Below are 24,790 nucleotides of genomic sequence, written 5' to 3'. Positions count from 1 at the left end.
TTTGTCCATTGTATTGCTACAGTAGATTTATCTTTTTATTTTATTCTTTGTACCTGCGTTGTCACGCTTACTTGTTAAGTGTATTTGCTAAAGCAGGGTCGATGTGTGGTAAGATGTTTTCCTGAAAGGTATAAAAATCATAGGTTTCAAGTGTATTCTAATGAGTGTGTCCAGGGAATCCCTACAGAAATAATAATGCCCGTCAAGGCAGTTTTACTTAAGAATTTGGAATCACCTTAGCACTACAAAAAGAAGAATCATTTTCAGTTGTTAAAGACAACAAAAAAAATATTTTTTTTTCTCTTCCGTAAGAATAAGAAATACTCCTTTTTGAAATGTAACCTTTCATGCTGGCGCTGAGTGATAAAAAGTTTTTATTTTTTCCCACTACTGCCACCTGGTGGACAAAGGCAATTCCTTTAGGCAGAACATAGGAATATGTCTTTATATTACCACAAGATGGCAGCACACAACCAGGATTTCAAAGTGCCAGGCTCAAAACGTGCAGGGTTTTGCTCCTCAAAAAGGAAGGTTCTATTCCAACAGAAGAGGATAAATAGGAAATAATAGTACAGAATAAGCACTCTGTTCTCTTTTCCTAAAGATAAATGGAATTCCAAGTCTTAAGATCATTAGCATTTCACAAACCAGTTTATCTATTGCAATAGGGAGTGCTTCCTAAAATTTAATTGGTAAGCTGGTTTGCTTTTTAAAGGTGTTTCAAGCAAATGCATATTTTTTATCTGATTTTTTGTGACCTTTTCTTCATAGAGTATAATATTGGAGCAACGTTTTCAAATCCTTCTCTTAATAACTCTTTTCAATTGGGGGAGTTTCTGATCCCTAAGAGAAATATTTAGGACATGTAGACTCTTATCCAGGCCTGAGTCACTGACTGGTTAACCAGGCATATTGCTGGAGTTCTCCAGACCAACACGCTGCCTAGTCATTCTGCTTCCCTATCACTGCAGTGTGCTAACACCTGTTAATGTTTTGTTCATCCGTATTGGTGCAGTAGACTTTTGTTGTTCTTTGGATCTGCACTGGCATGGCCTACTTGTTAAGATATATTTTTCTCTTTTCCACCAAACTTTCACTGAAAGTCCTCCCTAGAAGGGATTTTACCACAAATCTGATAACAATAACTCTTACTATGTATCTGGCAGCATTCCAAGTACAGTATGATAATTAATTTATCTAACCCATAGCACAAATTTATAAGGAGCATGTTAATTAAATTTATTTTACAAATAATGAAACTGAGGCACAGAGAGGTTTAGTGATATTTTCTAGCTTGAGCAGGACTGTTGGTCTTCCTGCCCACCCAGGCTCCTGAACAGTTGCTTGGAATTATCCCAGAAGTCCTGTGGATCAGGGATAGAGCAGAGGGAACCAAGTGTTCTTTATATAAAGATGGCTCCATTAGGGATCTAGGCCTCTTTGGGCAAGAAGCAATCACTCTATGACCTTGCAGCATACTTACAAATTCTAAAGAATGAGAAACTAGAAGGCTTGACCAAAGAAAGAAGGGAAGTTCACTCTGCACAAGAGCAGAGCCAAACTGTCCCCAGTCGGGAGTGAGTCATGTAAATATCCTATGATAAACCTAGAGTTATATAGGCTATATAGGTACATAGCCTTGCCTTCACAAAAGTACCAGAGGGAAATTGTAGAATAAGGGACAGGGTTATGGCTGGAGAAGTGGGAGCCCTGGATTTCAGTCTCAGCTCTGTTCTGTGTGAGCCTGGGTAACCAATTAGCCTCTCTGGGCCTCAGTTTTCTCACATTATATTAAGTACATTCTCTACAGTGCCTCTTCAACAATTTTTAAGCCAAAGCATTTATTTCAAAGAATATTAGAAAAATTAGTGGCAGTATGTTTAATACACAATTGAAACATCAGTGGTCAGATGATCAGTGTGGTCAACAGGTAGAGACTACTGTCTTAATATCTTGATGAAATCTAGCTTCACTTCTGGAGTAAAAATGACAACAGTTCCTGGATTCTGCTAGGAGAGGGGCAGAATTCTCTCTACATCCTTCTGTATGGGCTTCCATACAGAAGACTTCAATTACTTGTGCAAGTAATAGACTAACTCCTCAAAGACAGAAAGACAAGTGCCAATAGCTTTGAGCATCTTCAGAAGTACATCTGGAAGTCCACCAGCGATCATAATTCAAAAGAACATTCACACTAGGATCCCTCCACCCACATCTGATGAGTTTAGGAAAGCCGTTCTTACACGTAGACACAGCTTGCTGTTAGGAACAGCCTGGCTTATACTAGTTTCACTAATGCTATATTGTAGCCAAACATTTTCAAGATCTCAGACTCTAGGAAAATTGTGCCCTTCTTATAGCCATCATAAGAAAACCAGAAAACAGTATGCTGTTTGAGGACTTCTCCTTGTGACCTCCTTTGGATAAACAAATGGAAAATCTGTGAAGGAAATAGACTGCACTGAACCCCAAGGAACTGTGAAGACCTAATTCTAAAGTTCTGACCCCTTTGTGTTAAATCGGGTAATAATTTAGCTATTCAGACTCTCTGTTGTTTTAACAGAGACTCTGTTAGGAGGATGCCTGGCATATATTTATTTTTCATATTTCAGTAATTCTAAATCTGTTTTGGCCCATTGTGCATGCAGAGTGCCTTCATGCATTGGCTAAACTACAACAAGGGACAGTAGCAGAGACAGCCCCTGCTCCATGGAACTCACAGTCCAATAATGAAGACAAGCATTACTCAAAAGCTCAGACAAATGTATTTAAAATGAAAACTGAGATGAGTGTTATGAAGGAGAGCAGAGCTTATAAAAAAAGGGACTGAATTTTACTAAGGGGACTAAGGAAGCCTTCCCTGTGGAAGTTATAAATGAATTCTAAAGAAGAAGTGGGATTTCTAGTAGTGATAACATTGGGCCATCAGCCCTACAACAGAAAAAAACATTATACCCTGGAGAATGAAGGAAGGCATGTGGGCTAGGATGCAGAGATGACAGACATTGATGAGGCTGGAGAGATGAAGGGGTAGAGTCCTAGGTGCCATGCTAAGGATTTGGGTCCTTATCCTGGAAGACACAAGAAAGCATGAAAAAGTTTTAAGCAGGAAAATGAGGTAAATGGATGTCCAGTTCAAAAGACTCTCTTTAACTTCAGAGTTCAGTCAATTTACTTCCTTCATGAAAGCGTGTCATTGAGGGGTGCAGGGCTACATCCTGATCTTCAGAGAAAATAGTCCATATCCCACAGCCATGGTTTGGACTCCTGTATCTAATTAACCATTCAGTTGGTCCTGTGAGTCAACGTGGTATCCTATGGAAATTTTCCATATTTACTTCTAAAGATCAAACAGTATTCTAGTTTAGTTGATAAAGATAGTCAAAAGGGAATTCAAGTATTTGACTTGTATGAGCTCTTCCAACCCTGAGATTTACACATTCAACAAGTATTTATTGCACACATACTGAGTGTCAGACTCTAATGCAGGCACAGGGATACAATAATTGACAAGACATACACTGCTTCTGCCTTCATGGAACATATATTCTAGTGGAGGAGATAAACTCTAACCAAGCAAATAAGGAAATGTATACAATGATACCAAGTAGGGGTAAGTGTTAATAACATTAATAAATCAGGGTAAAAGAATGGAAAGTGACAGAGGGTACCATTTTGATAAGGTGATGGGAAAAGTCCTTCCCGAGTTGGGTCATTTCAGCAGAAATCTGAATGAAGTGACTGCCTGGGCCATTCAGAGATCTGGGGGAGAAACATTCCAAGCAGAAGAAACAGCATGTGCACAAGTTCTAAAGTTGGAATGGATTTAGTTAGAAGAAAAATATGAAGGTCGATTGGCCTGAGAGGAACCAACCAGGGACAAAATGCCAGGATGGGATCGGAGGCTAGACACATTCCATCATTCCATTAAATTGCAGTCAAGAGTACTTTTACCTGCCATTCTCAGAGTTCTTGTACTTGTCTATACACATAACATGTAACATCAAATATTTGTAGTTGGAAATTGTTTTTGCCACCTCCGACTGCACGTTTGTTCCAACAAAACAATCTCTTTCCATGAGCCTTTCTTTCAATCTCTACCAATATGTGTTTCTATTAGAATGTTCTTTCTACCTTTTGTCCCATTCTCCTTTCAGTGGAGAGTACCAGATTACTTTTGTGCTTATTTTCAGTTGATAAAAAAAAATTTTTTTTATCTGTTTTTTGTTTTGTTAAATGTTTCTTTTTTAGAAGTTGGCACCACCGTGCACTTCAAGCAAAAAGGTATGGCTCTTATTTCTATATGTTAAAGAATATCTTCTATGTGTTAAAATTAAGATTTCATAGCCATATATTGGGGTCTTATACACTTGAGTTCATTTCATCTCAATAATTTGTGATAATAATTTTCATAACGTATTTGCCACTATGTTTCCCAAATTGCAAACTTTCTCGTTCACAAAAAGCCCATAACCCCTATATTGCTCTTGGTAGCTATTCATTTTTAAATCTCTGGAACTGAACAAGTTATTCCCTCTCCCACTTTCCATGTGTGGCCGTGGTTAATTCTTGCAGATCTGCACTTTTGGCAATGTTCACTGTCCAATGACTGGGCTCTCAGAAAAAATATAGAGCCTACTTTACTGTGTCTTGTTGGCTATTAAAATGGATACATTGCTAAAGGAAATAGAGTAGTGTTTCCTAATATGAAGCTCTTGAACACTTAATATTCTCTCCTGCCTCAGTGTTCTCCCAGGTCTTCAGATAACCTCCCCTTTCTTCAGTACACCCAGACTGCTGCGGTCTCCCAGGAACTACTCCACATGCCTCCATCAGCCAGCCTCATGGCACAAAAATCACCCAGGTCTCCCTACAAAGACAATGCAATCAAGTTAAAGCTTCATGAAATGCAAACAGTTACCAATTCTGAGGCACCCTCCTTAGAAATCCAACAGAAATCCTTACAGAGTCTATCCCCAGACCAGAGTCACAGAGAAAGCTACATGGCCAGACATGACCCTTCTTAAGTTCTCATGACCACTCACTTGGATTGGTAATTGTCTCACCTGAAAATGTTTTCTTCTCTGAGTCTCAAAGGCTATGAGATAGCCAAGGTCCTTCTCAATAGTGAAAACCTATTATTGTGGGACTTAGACCCTACTAGTGACCAACAGCCACAGAAATTATGGGCCCTTTGGGGAACCTGAGTGGCTCAGTCAGCTGAGCGTCTGACTTTGGCTCAGATCATGATCTCATGGTTTGTGAGTTCAAGCCCTGAATTGGGCTCTGTGCTGACAGCTCAGAGCCCAGAGCCTGCTTTGGATTCTGTGTCTCCCTCTCTCTCTGCCCCTCCCCTGCTCACACTCTGTCTCTCTCTCTCTCTCTCTCTCTCTCTCTCTGTCTCTCTGTCTCTGTCTCTCTCTCTCTCAAAAATAAATAAACATTAAAAATTATGGAGCCTTTGTTGCTTACTCCCAGGAAAGGTTCAGCACCTTGTGTGTGGCCAGCTCTAACAAATCTTCACAGAAGGCAGCAGGGAAGAGGACATCAGAAGTACATACATTGTACCAAGATCATTTGGTACAAGAAAGTGTAAACTCCTGCCCCCTTCAGACCTTATTCTTTCCCCAATGCCATGATTATCAATTACATTTGAATTTTAAGTGGTTAGTGTTAATGGAATGAACATATGATTCCTCAGGGGGTTGGTACGGATGGAGAAATTGGGCATAGGGTTTTATTTCAAAGACCATTGAGATAAATTCCTAGTGTCACCCAGAGGGAATCTAAGCATTAGCCTAAAATTTCAAAATTTTGCATGCCAAAATATTTGATGCTGTCGTGATGGAAAAGATGTGATGGACGTTACTGTGAAAATACTTCAGGCTTATCCAAGACTGACTTGTAGGAGAATCCCAAATTTAATTCTAAGGCACACTGTTCAAATTAAACAGCAATATATCCCCTCTTCAAGTCTCCAGCCTGGAGATTATAAACTTTAATTCCCCAATTCATTCACCCAGAGGAAGCTGTACTGGCTGAACGTGGCGAGCAGGTGGCGCCAGAGTCAATCTTATCAGGCTTTCCTTCAAACATGGCTTCCCAGGACGGGGAAGTGCCTTAGCCTGCATATCCGGATAATATCTAAGAGATGTAGATTATTTTTCTCCTTTGCTTAACAGTTGTCTTGTATTTTGTCTGAGTTTTTGTTTTATTCTCAGTCACTCGGTCAGCCCTTAATAATTCTAAGTAGAATTCAAACTTAAACTCACCTAGTCTTCTTTCTTCTTTTCTTGTGTGGCTGAAAACAGGAATAAAACCGTTACAGACCTTGATGCCTTAGTGGCTGAAAGGAATGCCCAAGGATCACTGAGGCTGTGATTAATGATTAATTTTTAAAGAATGATTATTTTGAATAGATCTAGTCCTACATTCAGGAAAATGAGCCCTAAGTACTCAGGAGAAGCAACAGAAATGCACTGGCTAGATTTGAATCATAAAGCATCTCCAAGTGTATGCCCTCTAAAGCAGATGTTGGAAAATCACCTTGTACTTTCTTTGAGATTTTACTGAAAGACAAATCAATTGGCAGAGTATCCTGCATCAGATCTGTAAAAGACTTGCCAAAAATCCACATATCCTGCAATTTCAGGATGTTTTATCAACCTTGTCCTTAATCACAAATTCCCTTTTAAAAACATTGTTGTGACAAAGTGCAGTCCAGCATTCACGCTGATACAGAGTCTCACTTATCATCCTGTCCTGGGGTCAAGAACCTTGACCTGGTGTGTTGACTCAAGATTCTCAATCTTGCTATAGCTGAATTTTGCCCCATCAGGTCAAACTTTAAAAGCCTTGACCCAATTCACAAACCAATACCTTTGGTTCAGAGGTATTTCATGCCTTTCTGTAATCCAACCTTCTATAGTTAATAGCAATAATGATGATGCTACCATTTATTGCATGGTTACGAGATACCACACATGTAAGTGTATGCACACATACATAAACACATATAGAATGTGCCTAACTGCCAAGACATGATTTTTGTCTGTTGTATGAAAAACATGTAGCAATTTTTGAATTGTGGTTCTATTTGCTCATCTATTCTTAAGGCTAATTTATGTTTACAGACTCTTGCTTTCATTATATCTGTCAGTATATAAAAGCACTTGCTGAGCCTGGCCATCTGGTGTGGGAAATAAGATTTATCATTTGCATTTTCACAAATAAGCAGAAATTTCATAACTATGAACTAAAATGTAATTAATGATTTTGCTGATTATTCTTCCCTGAAATAGCCATTAACTGAAGTAGTCTCCTATGCAGTCATATATATCTATAATTGCATACACACTTGTGATGGTTCTCCAACTCTCATTCATTTACCCGTGCATTTTTTTCAAGCTATTTGTTTACTCTCAAAACCAATTATGAAAAGAGCATGTCATATAAGCACATCAAACAGTTATATGAGAGCACTTAATAAATAATAATTGATAGAGATGAAGATATCTTTAATAGATCCACAAAATGCATTTCAAATATATAATAATAATTCTACTAAGGATAAAATTAAAGATTATTAACACAGTCATACTGGGATTCCTATATATATCATAGACTAGCATGTGAAAGTAACAGCCAATTCTCAATTACATGTATTAAAAGACTAGTAATACACGTGTACATTATATCATATGTATATATATGAGTATGCACATAACATATATACTTCTCTTTGTATCTGCATATATATGTGTGTACATACATTAGCAAGTATGTTATATGTGACCATGTTTATTTAGGTCCATATATGTATATATCATGTTTTCCAATGATGGAATTTTTGCTTTCTCAAATATTTACTGCCCTTCAAATAAAGTGTTAAGACTATGGTTTTTAGACTTCCCCAGTTACTACTCAACTCCGAGATGTCTGAGAGATAATCTAGCCTGTCGCAGCACTAAAAATGAGATTAAGGAAATAAGCAAAATTAAACTCTTTGTAAAATCCTTCTGTTTCACCCTATCCCTAAGGCAAAACAAAAATCATTTTTGTTTAGTCCTGTATGGCCTCAATTTGTGTATAGTCTTTCTCTGTTTTGGAAGCTGTACTGACAACACTAATCCAAACAAATGTGCCATAGAGTTCATGCCATTTAAAGCATACAGAGGAATTAAAATGATGGGGAAATGCATTGCCATCTGGCCAGAAGGCCTGGAGAGTGCCCACTGAGAGAGCTTAAAGGTCACAAAGGCCAAAAATGGTGGTGGTGAAGGGCATGGAGGGTAGGCTAAGGAAAGGCATCGAGCTGAGACTCCAAATGTTTGTATTCCAGTGCCCGGGCAACAATTACCATCAGGTACTTTACGCACACACATAATCTTCTTGAGCCTAAATTCCTCATGAAAAACATGAAGGTAGCAAGAGTGTCTTTTATTAATATGATCCTACAGCCATTCAGAAAACTGCAGAATTGACTGATTGAATATTTAAATTGTTTACTCTGCATTTCCATAGCTTTCCAGATAATAAAGCTTAGTTTATACTATGTTTTATACTTTATATTTTCTACTTATTTTATACTTACTTTATAACTATGCTGTTCACAGTTTGTATATCTTCATATTTTTATATTAAGTAATGTTTTTAATATTCGCAAGAAAACATTCTAGTCAAAAATATTCTATTGAAAATCACTTGTTCCAAGATAATGGTTGCCTTCGTGTTGTTTTGTTTGTTCTGGCTCTTGTTTTAAACGAACCCAAAATTGATTTGACAGGAGACTCGCTGGCACTCCTTCCCCATGTAACCACTCTGTAGTGGTGATGGGCAAAGACAGGAGCCAGCTGCCCGGGTAAAAGCCTCAGCTCCTCTGTTCACCAGCTGTGTGAATTTGTGCCGTAGATTTAACCTCTCTGTGCCTCTTATTATCTCACTGTGGAAAAGGGTCCATTATAATACCTACCTCGTAGCATGGTTATATGCTTAGATTGATAGAGCATTTCTGACAGTACCTGGTAACAAGTGCTGTGTAATTGTTGGTTTTGTTCGGTTGATGTTGTTGCTATTATTTATATAGAACACAGATTAGAACATTCTTGAATTCAACATTTTCCCTGTTATCTTACATCTGATCTGATATAGTTGTAGACAATTTTGGAAACATGTGCACACCAGAGGATGCTTCTATTGCACTTGAAAACCATCATAGGTTTAAACACGCATGGGCACACAGCACACTCACATGCACCTTCATTCACACACACTGATCTGCATATGTGACCTCAGAACTGCAAAGTGACCCATAATTAGTCACATTGATTTCTCTTTTGAACATCACTGTCTAAGCATACAACCTTAAATCTAAAAATCTCTGTTGTGAAAAATACCGAGATTTTCTTCTTGTAATGGATCTATACAAACAGAACTATACAAAAGGAGAAAATGGAGCAAACAAAGCATAGGGGACAAGCTCATGGGACCCACATTTTCTGCCCCAATTGTTTTCTCTCTGTCTACACAAATCCCTTCTCCACTTTCCTCTCCCTCTTAGATCCCCATCTCCCTCTTAGATCCAGACCCATGTCCCCAAAATCGTATCCATGTTGGGAAAACTCGGATGACAGTGGGAAACAACATAGACTGCCATTCCAGGGTGAATTCTGGGCACGTTCAAATCTCAGTTCTGCTTCTGGTTTGGACTTGCCTCTCAACCTCTCTAGGTTTGCTGCTGGTGGTGGTGGTGGTTTTTGTGGTTGCTTTTGCTTTTGAGTTTTTAAAGTGTCACATGAAGAATTTGGACCAGATGATCTCCTGCAACCTCTTAAGACTCTACAAGGAGTTGACTTATTTTCTAGCATACAGCTAAGGTGCCATCCAGCCATAAATGTTCCTTGGAAACAGTTCCCCTCCCCATTAACAAATAAATAATTACTGCTTCCCCCTGAGAAATGAGAGTTTCGGATTGGCTCTATGTTTTATTGATGGAGATCCTGTGATGAATCAGCTGGAGGAGCCCGTGTCTGGCTGCTGAAGGACCCTCACCAGTGCTTGGAATCTTAATGAGTTCTGGCATCACAGTGCTATGCAGGGCACAGCATGCAAGAAGAGGTTGGGTGAAGAGGAGCCCGCTGCACCAGCAGACACATCCGCGATAGCCTTCTCCAGCAAGAGTAGTTTGTATTCAAATGTATTTCAACCACTGATACCCCTTGAGATACTTAGAACTCAAGGAGAAGGATTTAGGAAAGACTGTGAGCCCTTCCTGGGCTGTACACAAGCACTGACTTTGAGGCGCAGCCCATTCTTACCTCTGATACTGTCAGCAGTCAGCTGTGACATAGAGCGAGCTGAATGTAACTTCTCTTTTCTTTCTCTTTTGCACTGCAGGGCCTGGGTCCGTGAGAGGAATAAATGGATCCATCAGTCTGGCCGTACCACTGTGGCTGCTGGCAGCATCTCTGCTCTGCCTTCTCAGCAAATGTTAATAGAATAAAAATTTTAAAATAATTTAAAAAACACACAAAAATGCGTTACACAGGATACAGAGAGAGAGAGAGAGAGAGAGAGAGCAAGATGGGGGGAGACTGTTTATTTCACAACTTTGTGTGTTTATAAATGGAGGGGGAAATAAGAAAACGAAGAAGAAAATACATGAGTCCATCAATAAAAATTTCAGTAAATCAGGGTGGGAAAAGTTCTACAAGGATATGTGTATATCGATGCAAATGTATTCTATACAAAGACCACATCATGCTAAGGACACCCGGATGTTGTAAAAAAAAGACAAGTGAAGAAGTATCAGATGGATGTTACCCCCCCCCACACACACACACACACTTTATCCTTCCTTCATTCTTTTTCATCTGTGGGGAAAGAAAAACTAAGGTCTTGCCTTTGGTGTCTATATTTCCATCATCTTTTTATTCTGTTTTTCATTTGAGCTGACTTGTAGCCATTTCAGACTATCAGTGGAATCCATGCTGGAATCCGTGTTGAGCCTTTATCTGGCTTTCCTGCCTCCACTATCTCCCCAACTTTTAAGACCATTTCCTCCCCCTTCAGTGTGTTCTATCTCCTCCACATCCATCCCTGATACTCCGTTTTATTCCCTCCCCCGAGCCCCCTGGCTGCTGCTTCTCTTCACAGCCCCCCCCCCCCCAGCACTAGTCATGCCGCAAATGCTAGGAAGTGCCATTTTAATTTTCTCCACTGTGCGTGCGTGCTCAAGCCTCTCGCTCTCACGTGGGTATACAAGTATGTGAGCGTGTGTGTCTCTCTCTAAAGCATGCCAAGGGAATGGTCCATGTGTACATAGACTCATTGTGCTGTAGATACTGTCCCGCATTGTAATTGTGAGACGCGGCTGTGACAAGTTGCTGGGGGACATGGTGGAGAAGCAGGCATGGAGCAGAGCCCCCCAGCACCCCTCCATGGCTGTCACATGACATCAGTGTGTATTCACACCAAGCTGTGCCCCTTTTAAGGGCAGAACCTCATATTCCTCCTAGTCTAATCATCAGAACCCAGTCGAGAGTCACTCAGAATATCACTGTAAATGAAAGTGCCTACTATTGATGGGGTGAGCAAACAGTAGAAAGAATCAGTGACGTCAATGAGGTGACCTAGGAGAGAAGGTTTCTGATTTCACTCTTGTTTCATGAGTCTGAGGAATTCATATATTTCCTGGCTTTTTGCAGGCTTGGACCTGCTTTGCTGCAGGAGTGAGTAGCATGTGTTGAGTAAATCCCAAGAAGCAGAAAGGTCTCCAAGTGTTAACTCCCAATGAAAGGATGATGAGCCACATGGAGATCCTAAGCAGCTCTGTTTTGCCCCCTCCCTGAGCTTCACCTAACACTGCATTTGGCCCATGGATTCCCCTGAGCAGAGATTGTTTCCTATATGGAGAGTGAGCAAGGCATGAAAAGTAGACAGATGCCCACATCCCTACTCATCTTGCGGAGATGTGGGCAGAGCTCTGTACAGAGCATTGACCATAACAAGAAAGAATCCATTCCTTGTGCTCCTTTGCAGATTTTTGTCCTGATGTTGCAAGCTAATACTTTACTTGGTGGCTTGCACGATCTCCCTTCTGCCCCACTGGTAATGTTTGGAGTACCATTGTTCATACTGGTTCATCATTATCCTAGGCCAGGCCACTGGGATATATTCCACCTTCTCTGCTCACTTTTGGCTTCTAGTTCCTGAAAGATACTATGGGGGATATGATGTCTGAGTTTACATCAGCAAGAGTCATCTGAAATGTTAGTTCCTTAATCAAAAGATCTGGGAAACTTGTAATAATTTAGGCAGAAATTGTACGCATACCACAACATTTGGTATCACTGCAGCACCAGGGTGTTCTTAGGAAAGGTTTGCAGAGAGAGCTGGCTGTAAATATCTTTGTCAGGAAACCAACCATTGCTTTCGCTTAGACTATAGGAGGCATTGGAAGTGGCTCAACTTACGAAAAGACAGAAGATTATTGCTGAGGTCATAACTGAATGTATTTCAGAAAAGCCAAATATGGTACCTCACCTAGTTTTGGAACCTGAAAAATAGCTGTCACATGTTATAAAACAGGAAACTTCCTAACTGCGAATAGAAAAAGGAAGAGAAAGAGAAAGGAAGGGAGGAAGGGAGAGGCAAAGAGAGGAGACAGGAAAGAGGGAAGGAAAGAAAGGGGAGGATTTGAAATTTCTGATAGAATTTATTAATTAAAGGCTCTTGGCAATGAGCCTTGTCTTTGAAGGTAATGATCTCTTTGATGAGCAACATTTTAAATCTGTTCTAGGGGATTCTATTGTTTGTTTTAGAAAGCTTATTACCAGCCTTCTTTTGTGATTTTGCCGCTTAGACATGAAACAGAAGGGCAAACAAATTGGGCTTGAGGATGGATAAGAGTATTTGTGGCAGATCCTGGCATAGGACAGAAATTCTTATCCAAGAAAGTAGCTACTAAAATATAGGGAAGGTGAGCCATATTCCTATCCAGCATCAATTTATTGACAATCGGGGATTTCTCTAACATTTTGGTCTTAGTACAGGAATATAAGTTTATCATCCTTGATGATAAATGTTCCCCATATATTGAAGAGCCAGTCACATCCCTAAGTGGAAGCTTAAGAGGAACTCACGCTAATTTAAAGATATATAAGAAAAGAAAAGTAGTAGGAGTTAGTTCAGTTTAGTATCAGTTTCAGGAACAGATCCTTGTGGCGTGTGACACATTTTAATCATACACCTAGATTTCTTATTGTCTCCACCCTATCATAAGGACAAGGTCTTGGTTTTATGGAAGGAGATTCTCCACTGAAAGGAATGTCTGCCTTGTCAGCACCATTTGTTCCCTGAGTTTTAATATAATGGAACATATATTAAACATAATTAAACATTTATTGAATATTGTGGTGTTTGCATATATCTCTGGCAGGATCTGGGAATTTAAAAACATTTGTCCTGGCTCCTGTTTCAGAGCAAACATTGGCCCCAGAAATCTCCTAGGTTTGAGAATGTCTCTAAGCAATGTGAAGAATGGAGGAGAACATAGTTTGGAGGAAGGTCAGAAAAAAGGCAGGAGCCAGAGGACTGACACCAAGAAATTGAGTCTGAACGTGGGACTTCTTGGAATTTAGTTCATCATATTGCTATAAATCCCTTCAAGAATCTTGTCCGTTGATAGTCAAAACTTGAAACCCTGCACTGAAAAGAACCAACTGGTTGAAAACAATACCATGAGAGGAGCGAAATTCATCAATTAATCTGAATGACTAATATCTTTCATGTCCTTTGTATGCAAAACGACACTCCACCATTCTTAAAGTCCTTAGATCCGACCTTCAGTTAACAAATGCAGAAATGACCTTGACCAAGGGCACTTCCTGAAGAATGAGAACTATCCTAGGTTTTACAACTGCAGAATTATACCCTCTGTGCAATCGTTCATCAGAAGGTGTTGCCTTGTTGGAGGAAAGTCTTACTTGTTTTGAGACATCAATTCCCTCTGCCCTTAAAAGAACTAAGGCTTAGGGGAAACATTGTGCTTTCTCATGGGGAAGAAATGTCCTATTGACCTTTGCCTTCTCTTCCAAGTCAGACAGACTTCTCCCTTGCCATGGGCATTTTTTACTACATATTCAGTCAACTGGGGCTATTCATAGAGACCTTGTAAAAGTACTCGTGATTTTCATGTTCTTGGGGAGAGAAACAAAAATCTGTTTCTCCTCCAAAAATGGACTTACCTCCTTTGCACACAAAAACTAAACTCCTCAGCATGAAATTATTTGAGTTATTACCTACCAAGTTGTTAGCTTCTTAACTACTCCAGAGTCACATTTTCCATCCCCAGGTTGGTTGTGGTTTGACTGTTTCTATTGACTTGTCTCCCAGAATCCCTCCTTTTGTTTTTTGCAGGCCTTGAATTATTTGTGGAAAAATAATATATATGTGTATGTATTTTTTTTAATCTTATCTTTACAGATGCTATATTTACAATATTGTATGTATTATAAGACAAATCTAGAATGATGGTTTAAACTTAAAAGGAAGAAAAGAACTGAATCTGGTCAAAAAAAGAGAGCTATGCTTCATTTAGAAAGATAGAGAGCCCCATTTTTTTTCCACTTTGTAATTATTTGTTTAAAAGGAATTTGTTTGTGGACCAAGTTCCATGGGATTAACCATGGCCTTATTTTTCTCTTCATCTTCATAACTTATTTGCCTGGATTTAGTCTTGGTCACCAATAACTATCGTTTTTTATAGAAATATAAGTGCAGTGCTATACCTGACCTATGAAAATTATTATTTTGAAGACAAATGTGAAACATACCACAAAAATAGTGAGATAGGACCCTAAATTAAGAAATGTAAATTCAGTTCAGGAAGCCTTCTTCTTTCTTACATACTTAAAATATTTCTCTTCCAAAGACTACATTTGCCCCAGTGATGTAAATTTTCCGTCATAGTTGACATTATATCTGTAAACATCTCACTAAATGCAAAATGGAGTTTACATTTATGTGCATACTAGCAGAAGAGAAGTAAACTATTCTCATTTGCATGTAGCTGTGTTGTCAAATGTGGCCAACTGAAATTCAAGAGAGAATTTGTTTTCACGCAGCAATGTACTTTCCTCTTGGCAAGGAAGCTGGTGTTAACGTTAGGTTTAGGTTTAACATTTACACCAGTGCAAATGTTTATGGATATTATGGAAAACTTATTTTAAAATCTTGATTTCCTTTCAGTGCATTTACATACTGTGTGCTGATTAATAAATTAGGCACCAATCATGTGTAAATCAATGTAAATCACTAGTTTATGTACATAATATAAACGATGTAAACTTCATTTTTTCATGCAGTGTCCAAGTTCAGCTAAATCTGTGAATCTTAAAGAAAAAAAATCAAATAAAAATAAATAAAAACTGAAGCATTTCACAGGTCAGAATGGGAAGGAGGATGACTAATGTCCCAAACAAGAAGGTTGCCTCAGCGAAAGGAAGTAGACCCACAGGAACTATTAAAGGTTCACATCCTGCTCAAGCCTCAGGAGGCCAACTCTTTGTTCCCACAGGAACTAAGTGGAGTTTCTCCCAACTGCAGCCATAGTTGTCTCACCTGACCCCAAAGCAAGGGAAATGAGGAAATAAAGAGGAAGGAGTTTTAAGGGCTCATGTGTCTGTTGCATCTATTCCCAGTGTCTTCTTGTTACTTCTTACCGATCATCTAAGATGGCTTCTTTCAATAGGTCCAAGTCACCCACAGCGTGGTGAGCAAAATATTACTGTTTTTATTTCTCATCGAGCAAAGACATCGGGAAATCTTCTTTGCCATCTTGATTCTAAGAAATCGTGGGATATAAGAAATATGTTTTATCCTTGAGAAACATCTTGCCAAGTTACCCTAGGAAATAACTACTTTTACTTAATCTAATAGACCTACCTATTCTGAAGGGTCTTTCTGAAGGGTCTGATGTGTTTAAGAGAGAGAGAGAGAGAGAGAGTTTCTACAATTTGAACAACCACAAAAAGTCATCAAAGAGATGACTTTGGGAATCACGTGAACTTTCTGCATGGACGGTTATAGAAAGAAATTTAGGTCAAATTAACATTACACTTAAACATTACACTCCTCTACCCAAGATAAATGGCAACTTTAAGGTCAAGCAGAAAGTTAAAAGAATTGGACTGTAGCCTTGGGTCTGGCCACAAACAAGCTTAGGTGACCTCAAGCAAGCCATTTAGCCTTCCTGAGACTTGGTGTTCTCATCCTGAAAGTAAGGAATTTGGATGACATCTCTAAGATCTCTGTCATCTCTAAACTCTGATCCTGAATAAGAATTTAATAATCATATAAGATGTATTCAGCTGATTATTCCAAGCAGCTGTGTATCACCTCCACGTAGGCCTCTATACCAGCTTCCTTTCTCAGAACCATCATTCCATCATCTCCATTTCAAAAGCCAAACCTTCTAGAATACAGGGTCCCTGGACTGGTTCTAAAATTCTCTTCTGATCAAAACTTCTTAGCAATGTAGAGAAAGGACACATCCAGATTATACTGAAGGCACTGAAATAGCTGGAGTTGTTTCCTTATAATATATAATCTAATGTTTGAATTCTCTTCTAATAACCTTTCAGAAGAAGGGAAATAACCAGATTGAGTGTTATGCATGGAACAAGTGAGGATGTTGTGCATATGACAGGAAACGTCAGTTTTTTTTTTCTCATCCTGGGCCAAGTGCCTCATTACAGTAAATGTGTGTCGTTGAAAACTTTTTGCTTGTGCTGATGGTAGTAAGCATGTAGTCTCAGGCAGGTTTAAAAGGCTGTTCTGTGAGAAACAGGCAAGACAATGCATTTTGTTTTTGGAAGGAATCTCTCATGGCAAAAGTTTTCCCTAAACTTGACTTTATAGCCTATGAAGTCAAGCAAGAAGATGGAGAGAAAATAAGCCTCATTTTTAAAAAGTACAAGTCGATACCATTTAAAGATGACAAGTTGAAAATAGGACAAAAATAAACACACTTGAGGAGGTTACAGAATGGAATATAGTAAGAGTTGTTGTGAAGGCAAGAATCAAATGTGCAAGTTCTCTGTTAAGTTCTCTGAGAAGAAGGCATACAGAAATGATGTTTCTCAGGCTGTTAATGAGGAATTGCTTTCTTGTGCCATGTTCTGGATGGATTCAGCACAAGCCCACTTGTTTGAACCCATCAAAGTGTAGCCCCACACTATCCTGGAGGCTCAACTTAGCATCTGTCCAACGGTAGCTTTTCATTCATTGCCTAGGAGAACAGAAAGACTCTGAGTCTCTTATGTACTGAGGACCAGGGATTATTCATGACTTCCCAGCATTAATATCACTTGATGTAGATGAGGGTATGTGATGTGCTTAGACTACTTAGGAAGCTTTTTAAAATGGATGAATGGCCTGCCCATAGGACAACTCCCCATTTCCATGGTTGTTTCAGAGGTGTCTCTTTGAGTGGTGCTCCTGGATCTACTCTTACAGCTACATTCTTCTCTGTACAAGCCTTCTCTATGTAAAGCCAGGCACAGAGTAAAAATCTGCTTCTTGCAAAATGAAGAAAATATACGAAACTGTTAGCTTCATGGCACGTGGCAGCAATTCTAAGCTTATCTGTAGCCTTTTCTGGACCCACTTCCCTAAGTCTTTGCTCTTCACCAGAGAATGTAAATGGTTCATCCTGGTGATTATGGCCAGGTCCTGCTCCCTAAGTATTCACTGGGATTGGGGGAAGGTTAAAGGGAAAAAAAAAATGTAGGGGGAGAGAAGCACGGGACAAAACCTCCACCTTCTCTCCCCTCACACTCCTCCACCCCTTCCTTCCCACTGCTCTACTGAAGGGTGTATAAATCCTGCTCTTGGTTAGAATTCTCCTTATTAACAGTGTTATATACATATAAATATATATATATATATAAATATATTCCTTTTTTTCAGCCCTGTAGACATAAACAGAAATTTTCCTTGATGATACAAACACATGGCCATTTTTTATTTGGGCTTTTTGTTGTTCAAAGTTTATTTTTGTTTATTGGATGGATTTTTTCCCTGGATACTAGCTCTGTGAAGGAAAATAAAAAGCGCAGTGTGTGTAAAAAAAAAATTAAAATTAAAAAAAGCTTTTTTTTCCTTTCTTTTAAAATGTATTTAAATTCTGTTTCTCTCTTCTGTTACTTTACACGTATGAATGCTCTGCTCTTCTGTGATCTTAAAGCAAAATGAAATAAACGTGAAAAGGAGATGTGTCTTCATTGAACTGAGTCAGTGATCTTGTGGTTGACTGCACTGCCCCTTGAAGGTTTTCATGAATAAGACAGGAAATGAAGCCAATGATGGTGCAAGTCATGTGAGGAAGGGGTGGACAAAATACTGAAGAATCACTGGAAGGCTATCAAATCTCTTTTATCACAGATAGGAATGTGGTATTTACAAAAATTGTCCTCATCTAAGCAAAGAGATTCTCTGTGGGTTTCTCTTTCTCCCTTAAGGGATCATAAGAATGAATATAAATTACCATTGGGAAGCTACAGACAAAGCATTAAGAAGTTCCAGATTGTTAGATTTGAAAGAGATCTTAGGACATGGTCCCCAAAAACCATTAGGGAGTTTATATTCTTTCTTTAAAGTCTCCATAGCAGGGGTATCTTTAAGGATTCACTTTAATAAGATCCTACCTGATAACAGTGGAAGGAATAAAATTACTTTTAAAGTCACCTATCTTTTTCTACTTATGAAAAAGAAAGTTTGTTTTCTATTCCTACTGAGAGCTATTCCCTTCACAAAATGCTTCCAAATCTCCATAGAATTCCTATAGCATTGCACAGGACAGACAGGAGATGGCAAGAGAAAATGAGAAATAAGCAATCTACAATCCAAAGAGGTGAGATTGGCTAATTGTATACATGGGGAAGGTGATGGGGAGGGTCTGAAGTTTGACTCTTAGTAGGCAAAATAGGTCAGAAAAAACAAGAATCAGGGCGGTGGCTGGGGAGAGGGTGAGTAAGCACTAGTGATCAGCTTCAATAATCAGCAAAGCGTCTCAGACAGAAACAAACCCCTGCAACCCCTCTGTTTTAAAGAGACAGTTTAAGGGCCTAATCTCCCCAAATTTGAATTTTATATAAAATTTTTTTCAATAAACTTAAAAAAATTTTAGCATTTATTTTTTGAGAAAAACAGAGAGTGAGTGAGGGAGGGGCAGAGAGAAAGAGGGAGACACAGAATCTGAAGCAGGCTCCAGGCTCTGAGCTGTCAGCACAGAGCCCGATGCGGGGCTTGAACCCACAGACCACAAGATCATGACCTGAACCAAAGCTGGACACATAACCAACGGAGCCACCCAGGCACCACTGATTTTATGTAAAACTCTAAAAATGCCCTTCTTCAATGAGTTTGCCAAACTCGAAGTTAAAGACACAGTTCTCAAACAAAATAGCTCTCACATCAGATGTGAGCCACAAGTTCAGGGACCTCAAGCCACCTTTATTTCTGATCAGCTCGCCTCAAATTCAGTTCCCACTATCCTCTTGTATTTAATAATTTCTAGAATGACACAGAACTCAGGGAAGTGTTATCTTTATGATTACAGTTTTATCATAGCAAAAGGATGTAAATTGGAACCAGCCAATAGGAGAGACACTTCAGGCAAAGTCTGAGAGAATCCCAAATGTGAAGTTTCTTTTGTCCTCTCCCCTCTGGAATCAGGACACGTTACCCTCCCAGCATACTGATGTGTGACAATGCCCAGAGTGTGGCCAACCAGATAAGCTCATCCAAGCTTTGGTGCACAGAGTTTTTATTACAGCTTCATTACTTAGGCACGATTGATTGAATTATTGTATGAACAGCCAAACTCCATCTCCAGGACCCCTCTCTTGCCAGGAGGTCAGACTGATGTCACGACCACAAGACTCAAAGCCCCTGTACTCTAACTACAGTCTTTGTGGCATGGCCAGCCCCCATCCCTCATTGGCATAAACTGTCTAGGGGCCCATCAGAATTTACCTCATTAGCATGAAATATCAGGTGTGGCTCCAGGGACCCAACATGAATAACAAAGAAACTCTCCTACCACTTGGAAAATTTTAAGGAACTAAAGGTTACCTCTCAGGAAACTGGGGCAAAGGATAGCCAGTCTTTATTATATGCCTCCCATTTCCAATCTTATAAAAAAAACTATTTGGAGTCTCTAATAGCATTGTCCCTAACTGGCTTGAGATTTTATTTCCTTTTAGCCACGAAAGCTACAGGGTTAGAAAGTTAATACCACCTGGAGGCTTTGCCTTCTGAGTGCTTCAGAAGAAATTCTTTGTTGTATACCCCATTTTCTACTCCCTTTATATCCATTTATTTAAAAACATGTTCAAAGCAACACCTGAGAGCTGGGAAGAAGGTGAGTCTGTGAATCTAAACTCCTTTTTTTTTTTAATTATTTTATTTATTTATTTATTTATTTAGGGAGAGAGAGAGAAGCACCAGCAGGGGAAAGGGGCAGAGGGAGAGAGGAGAGAGAATCTTAAGCAGGCTCCACACTCAGCATGGAGCCCAACACAGGGCTTGATCCCATGACCCTGGGATCATGACCTGAGCTGAAATCAAGAGTGGGATGCTCAACCGACTTGAGCCACCCAGGTTAACCTCTTAATTAAAGGGCCATGACTTTTTCAGTCTTGTGATCTTTTCAGACCTAGCACAGTGAAAGGCTAATAATTTATCAACATTTGTCAAAATAGAATTGAATTATGTTCAATGCAACTAACAATACACTACATGTGGGATTTTTTTCTACCGATCACTGTAATCTTATGACACTGGTGGAAGATTTCTAAACTCAAGTCTATGGAACAAAAGGCAGAACCCTCCCTCACACACACACACACAATTGTTACACAAACATGGAACACTTGGCTGCCTATAAGCCCAAGACTGGAGAATTAAGGGTCTTCAGTATGAAGAGGAAAAGGCCCTTTCTCCACTCTCCCTGCTAACTTACTCTCTTCTACTCCCTGGACTGGCACATTGGGGTAGACTTTCATTAGTCAGCTCTACTTCCTGGCCCCAAAATCTCAAACTGTTGAGGATCTTTAGCAAACCCCGGGAAATGTGTTTGAGAACACTGGAGAGGGGAAGTATTCTTAGTCACTTCTTACAGACCCAAACATTCTCAGTGAGAAGGTGCTGGGTGACTTCTTAAGGGCTTTTAAAACAAGACAATTCGTAGTATAAGGTAGTGTGAAATTGGGACTGACCATGTTATCTTTACTTTGTGTCATTCTACCTGCTCACCCAGCCTGCCCCTGTCTGGCCTCCCAGATCCAATTAGAGACATACTGGTCCAAAGAACTTCCACCTCCAGTCTGTCTGCATGGAGAGGATGCTCCTAACAGTGCAAGCAAACACCAGAAATGGACCTGTCAGCAGAAAGAGTCAGGGTCCCTGGAAAAAGAAAGACAAGACATAACTTTCAGGACACCAGAGAAGAGCCCTACCAGGTCTTCTTGCCCAAGCACACTTCTCACAGAATTTCCTAGGAAGTGTTAGAATTACAAAGAAATGCAAAAACCTCAACAGTTAAGGATTTAAAAGAACAAATGGAATGCAAAAACTAGCAGTCTCTACCAAGCCAAGAAATAGCTAACCATATCAGAGATAATAAATCAATGGTAAAACTCCTAGTGCTGTTTCAAAAGTAAAGATTTACCCAATGTACATTCTTGAATTGTTTTTGTAGGATTAAAATCATGACCCATAGGGTTAATAAGTTAACACTAGCAAAAAATTTAAACCTTATTTTTTTCAGAGAACAGTTTCTCCCTCATCAGCTATTGTGTCTTCAAACACTACTAACAAATATATACTAGCTGTTTTAACAGAAGCCTGGACTCAAGGTCAACTGAAATGATTCCAGCCTATGAACAAGCTAAACCCTGTATTTCTTACCAGAGATAATAAGCCCCAAACCCCATCCCATTTATAAGGGTTCTTGGAGCATGCCCATAGCCCCTTCTTATCTGGCAGTTACCTCTGCTTCATCATAATGTGAAAGTCTCCTCCTGAGGAGGAGCCCAAGCTTCATTAACACCACATAGGGTGCTCTTGTAGGCAAGCTTTCCAAATATGCCTGCACAACCTTAAGCCTGCCTTTATACAAGATGGCAAAACTCTCCTTTCTGGGTACCGCATACAAAACCCTAAATAAAAAGAATCCACTCACCCTGCTCGGGGAGTCACCACTTTGGAAGTTCTTCTTCACCATCTCCTTATTTGCTGCAAATAAAGATTACTCTGTGTGATAACTCCCCCTGGTGTAGTGTCTACGTGTAATCAACAAGGAGTGAACTCTGGTTACAGACCCTGATCAGAAACTCAGGAATGGGGAAGGACACTGGTCACGTCAAGAGAAATGGTGTGGTTATGGCCCCATGAAGCTCCAGCTAAAGAATCTTTAGAAGATCCCAGGCAGTTGTCGGTGGACCCTCTCCACCCCATCCACAGGCCTCTACTGCATTAACATTTTGATTCCAAATCCCTGGATTTTAAATAAACCTCTCTGTCCTTTTAGTCTTTCCTGGGTCCTAGATAATTAGTGTAACTTGCATTGCTGAGTTTTTGCCTTATTCTTAATATGTAAACTCCCAGGCTCTATATCAGCAAGTCTTGAGATGGAAAAGCCTTTAAGTAGCATCAATTCACCCAGATACATAAATGCTTCAGTAAATTCTGAAACCTCCCAGAACCAAGAGGACTCACCAAAGAAAGGATTGGGAGCACCTGAATCGAGACACTTCCTACTCACAAGACAGTTGGGTGGTGTATTTGAAAAAGCTCTTAAGAAACATGTTCCCCAGGTCTGGCTAACCCTTCCCTTCTTTGCCTCTCAGCAGCCTGGCCCATCTACACTGCCCTGAACCAATTTAGCCAGGCCTAAAGGCTTATGTAGCCCAGCCAGAAAGAAATGAGCCCAGAGGAGGCCTGGGTCATGCCAATTAAATACACATAGGCATACACATATACATTTCTCTGCCCTATGCTCACATATAATGTAGACACATTCTAGGACCTAAAGAATCTGTCTCAGGGCATGCATGACCAGTGGTAAAATGTGGAAAGATGCACAGCTCTCCCTCTGCATCTATTAAACCTTTGTTTTACAAACTCTATATTTCAATTAAAAAAAAAAGCCTGGCTTAGGCTTTCTTTTGTTCTGGAAGGATCATATCCTTATGCCTAAGTAGCAATATTTTGGTATTTTCCCTTCTTTAATACTAATTTGTGATAAAATAATGGTACTTTCAGGAAGACAAGATATTTGGATATTAACTACTTGGACTAGCAAGGGCCCCAATTACCTAATTCTGCCTCAAATTCTAAATTAATATTGAGAAGAAACAAGAGATGAAAACACAGTAGTTTCCCGTTGTGGTTAGCGTTAAGGACGCAGGCCTGCAGCCCGCAGCTGCTGCAAAGGGTCACATTAGATCTTAATTGTAATGAACTGAGCTGCTCTCTCTCTCTCTCTCTCTCTCTCTCTCTCTTTTCCTGTGTAAAGCACTGTAAATAGGCAATAGGGTCTTCATCTTCCCAAAAGCCCTTTGAAAATAAGAATAGAGCAGAGGTTAAAACAAAAATTCCTGGTGGATACAGTCACCGTTTTCATTAACATTTTAAATGGTTATTTTTAATGGTACATTTAACTAAAGCTAACTTATCCATGGGAAGAGAATGTGGCCATTAAGATCGGCATCTGTTGAACAAACTGAGGCCCATGTTCGGTGATGCATGATTATAACACCAGGAATATTACATGCTAACAGCAGACTCATTAGCATTAATTGCTGCATTTTGTCTCACTTAAAACTTCCTGTATATATAGCGTTTGCTAAATACGTTATTCTTCTCGAAATAAATATGCCCTAAAATATTATCACATAAATAACAAGGAAGCTAATTCAAAATCAGCATGGGCAATGTAATGATGAGAAGAAAGGAGAGCTAATGATACCTCTGTGACCTGACACTGATGACATGGCCTGACAATGTCAGCCTGCAAAGGGTTCACATAGAGGGATACAGCAACTGCAAATATAAGGTCACTACTCACTATTTAACAAATTGTTCAGTGGTAGTGGTGGAAAAATCCTCTAGAGTGGTGTGAATACACAGATGCCAAGGTTTGTGCATTCATTCACTCACTTGTTTGTTCATTCACAAATCTCCATGAAGAGACTAGTGTGAGCCAGGCACCTGTGTAATTATTCACCTGTTCCCTGAGGGCAAGCTCCTGTCCTCTGAAGTCTATGTCTAGCAGGGAAGACAGGCTTTGTTCTTTGTTTTTCTTGTTTTGTTTTGTTTTGTTTTGTTTTAGGATCTTATTTTTAAGTAATCTCTACACGCAGCATGGGGCTCGAACCCACAACCCCAAGATCAAAAGTTGCATGCTCTACCAACTGAGCCGGCCGGGTTCCCCCAGGGAGACAGACATTTAACAAAGATTTATAAGTCAATCCTTTCATGATACAAATAAAATATTTTAATAACCCTTTCACTGTCTTGCCATTTGGTCAAACAGACTATGTATGCCTAGATCTGTGTCTAGGTGAAATTGGGATCACTAAAAATGGGGCTGTGAACACTCTTTATGAATGGAAGGGGCGACTTTTCAGAACTCTTGACCATATGCAATGTCCTAATTCCTCCTTTTCCTTTAAACTATTTGATTCTGAACTTACTTCTCTCAGAATATGTCACACACACACAC

General features: G+C 39.6%; 1 protein-coding gene across 3 annotated transcripts in view; it reads left to right on the top strand.

Annotated features, from left to right (window-relative positions):
* The window catches only part of LSAMP (limbic system associated membrane protein), a 655,616-nt gene extending 637,327 nt beyond the window's left edge, over nucleotides 1–18,289 (top strand). For 2 of the 3 annotated variants that reach the window (XM_003991647.6, XM_023260151.2), the window contains one exon: nucleotides 10,396–18,289. In XM_003991647.6, coding sequence (XP_003991696.1) covers nucleotides 10,396–10,493 — 98 coding nt within the window. In that variant the 3' untranslated portion in view covers nucleotides 10,494–18,289. Of the gene's footprint in view, nucleotides 1–4,251; nucleotides 4,285–10,395 lie in introns of all 3 variants that reach the window. The other variant, XM_006936060.5, reaches the window with a different exon arrangement.
* Nucleotides 18,290–24,790: the final 6,501 nt, after the last annotated feature.

Source organism: Felis catus, chromosome C2, assembly GCF_018350175.1.
Source record: "Felis catus isolate Fca126 chromosome C2, F.catus_Fca126_mat1.0, whole genome shotgun sequence".
NCBI lineage: Eukaryota > Metazoa > Chordata > Mammalia > Carnivora > Felidae > Felis > Felis catus.
This window is presented reverse-complemented; position numbering and strand designations above follow the sequence as displayed.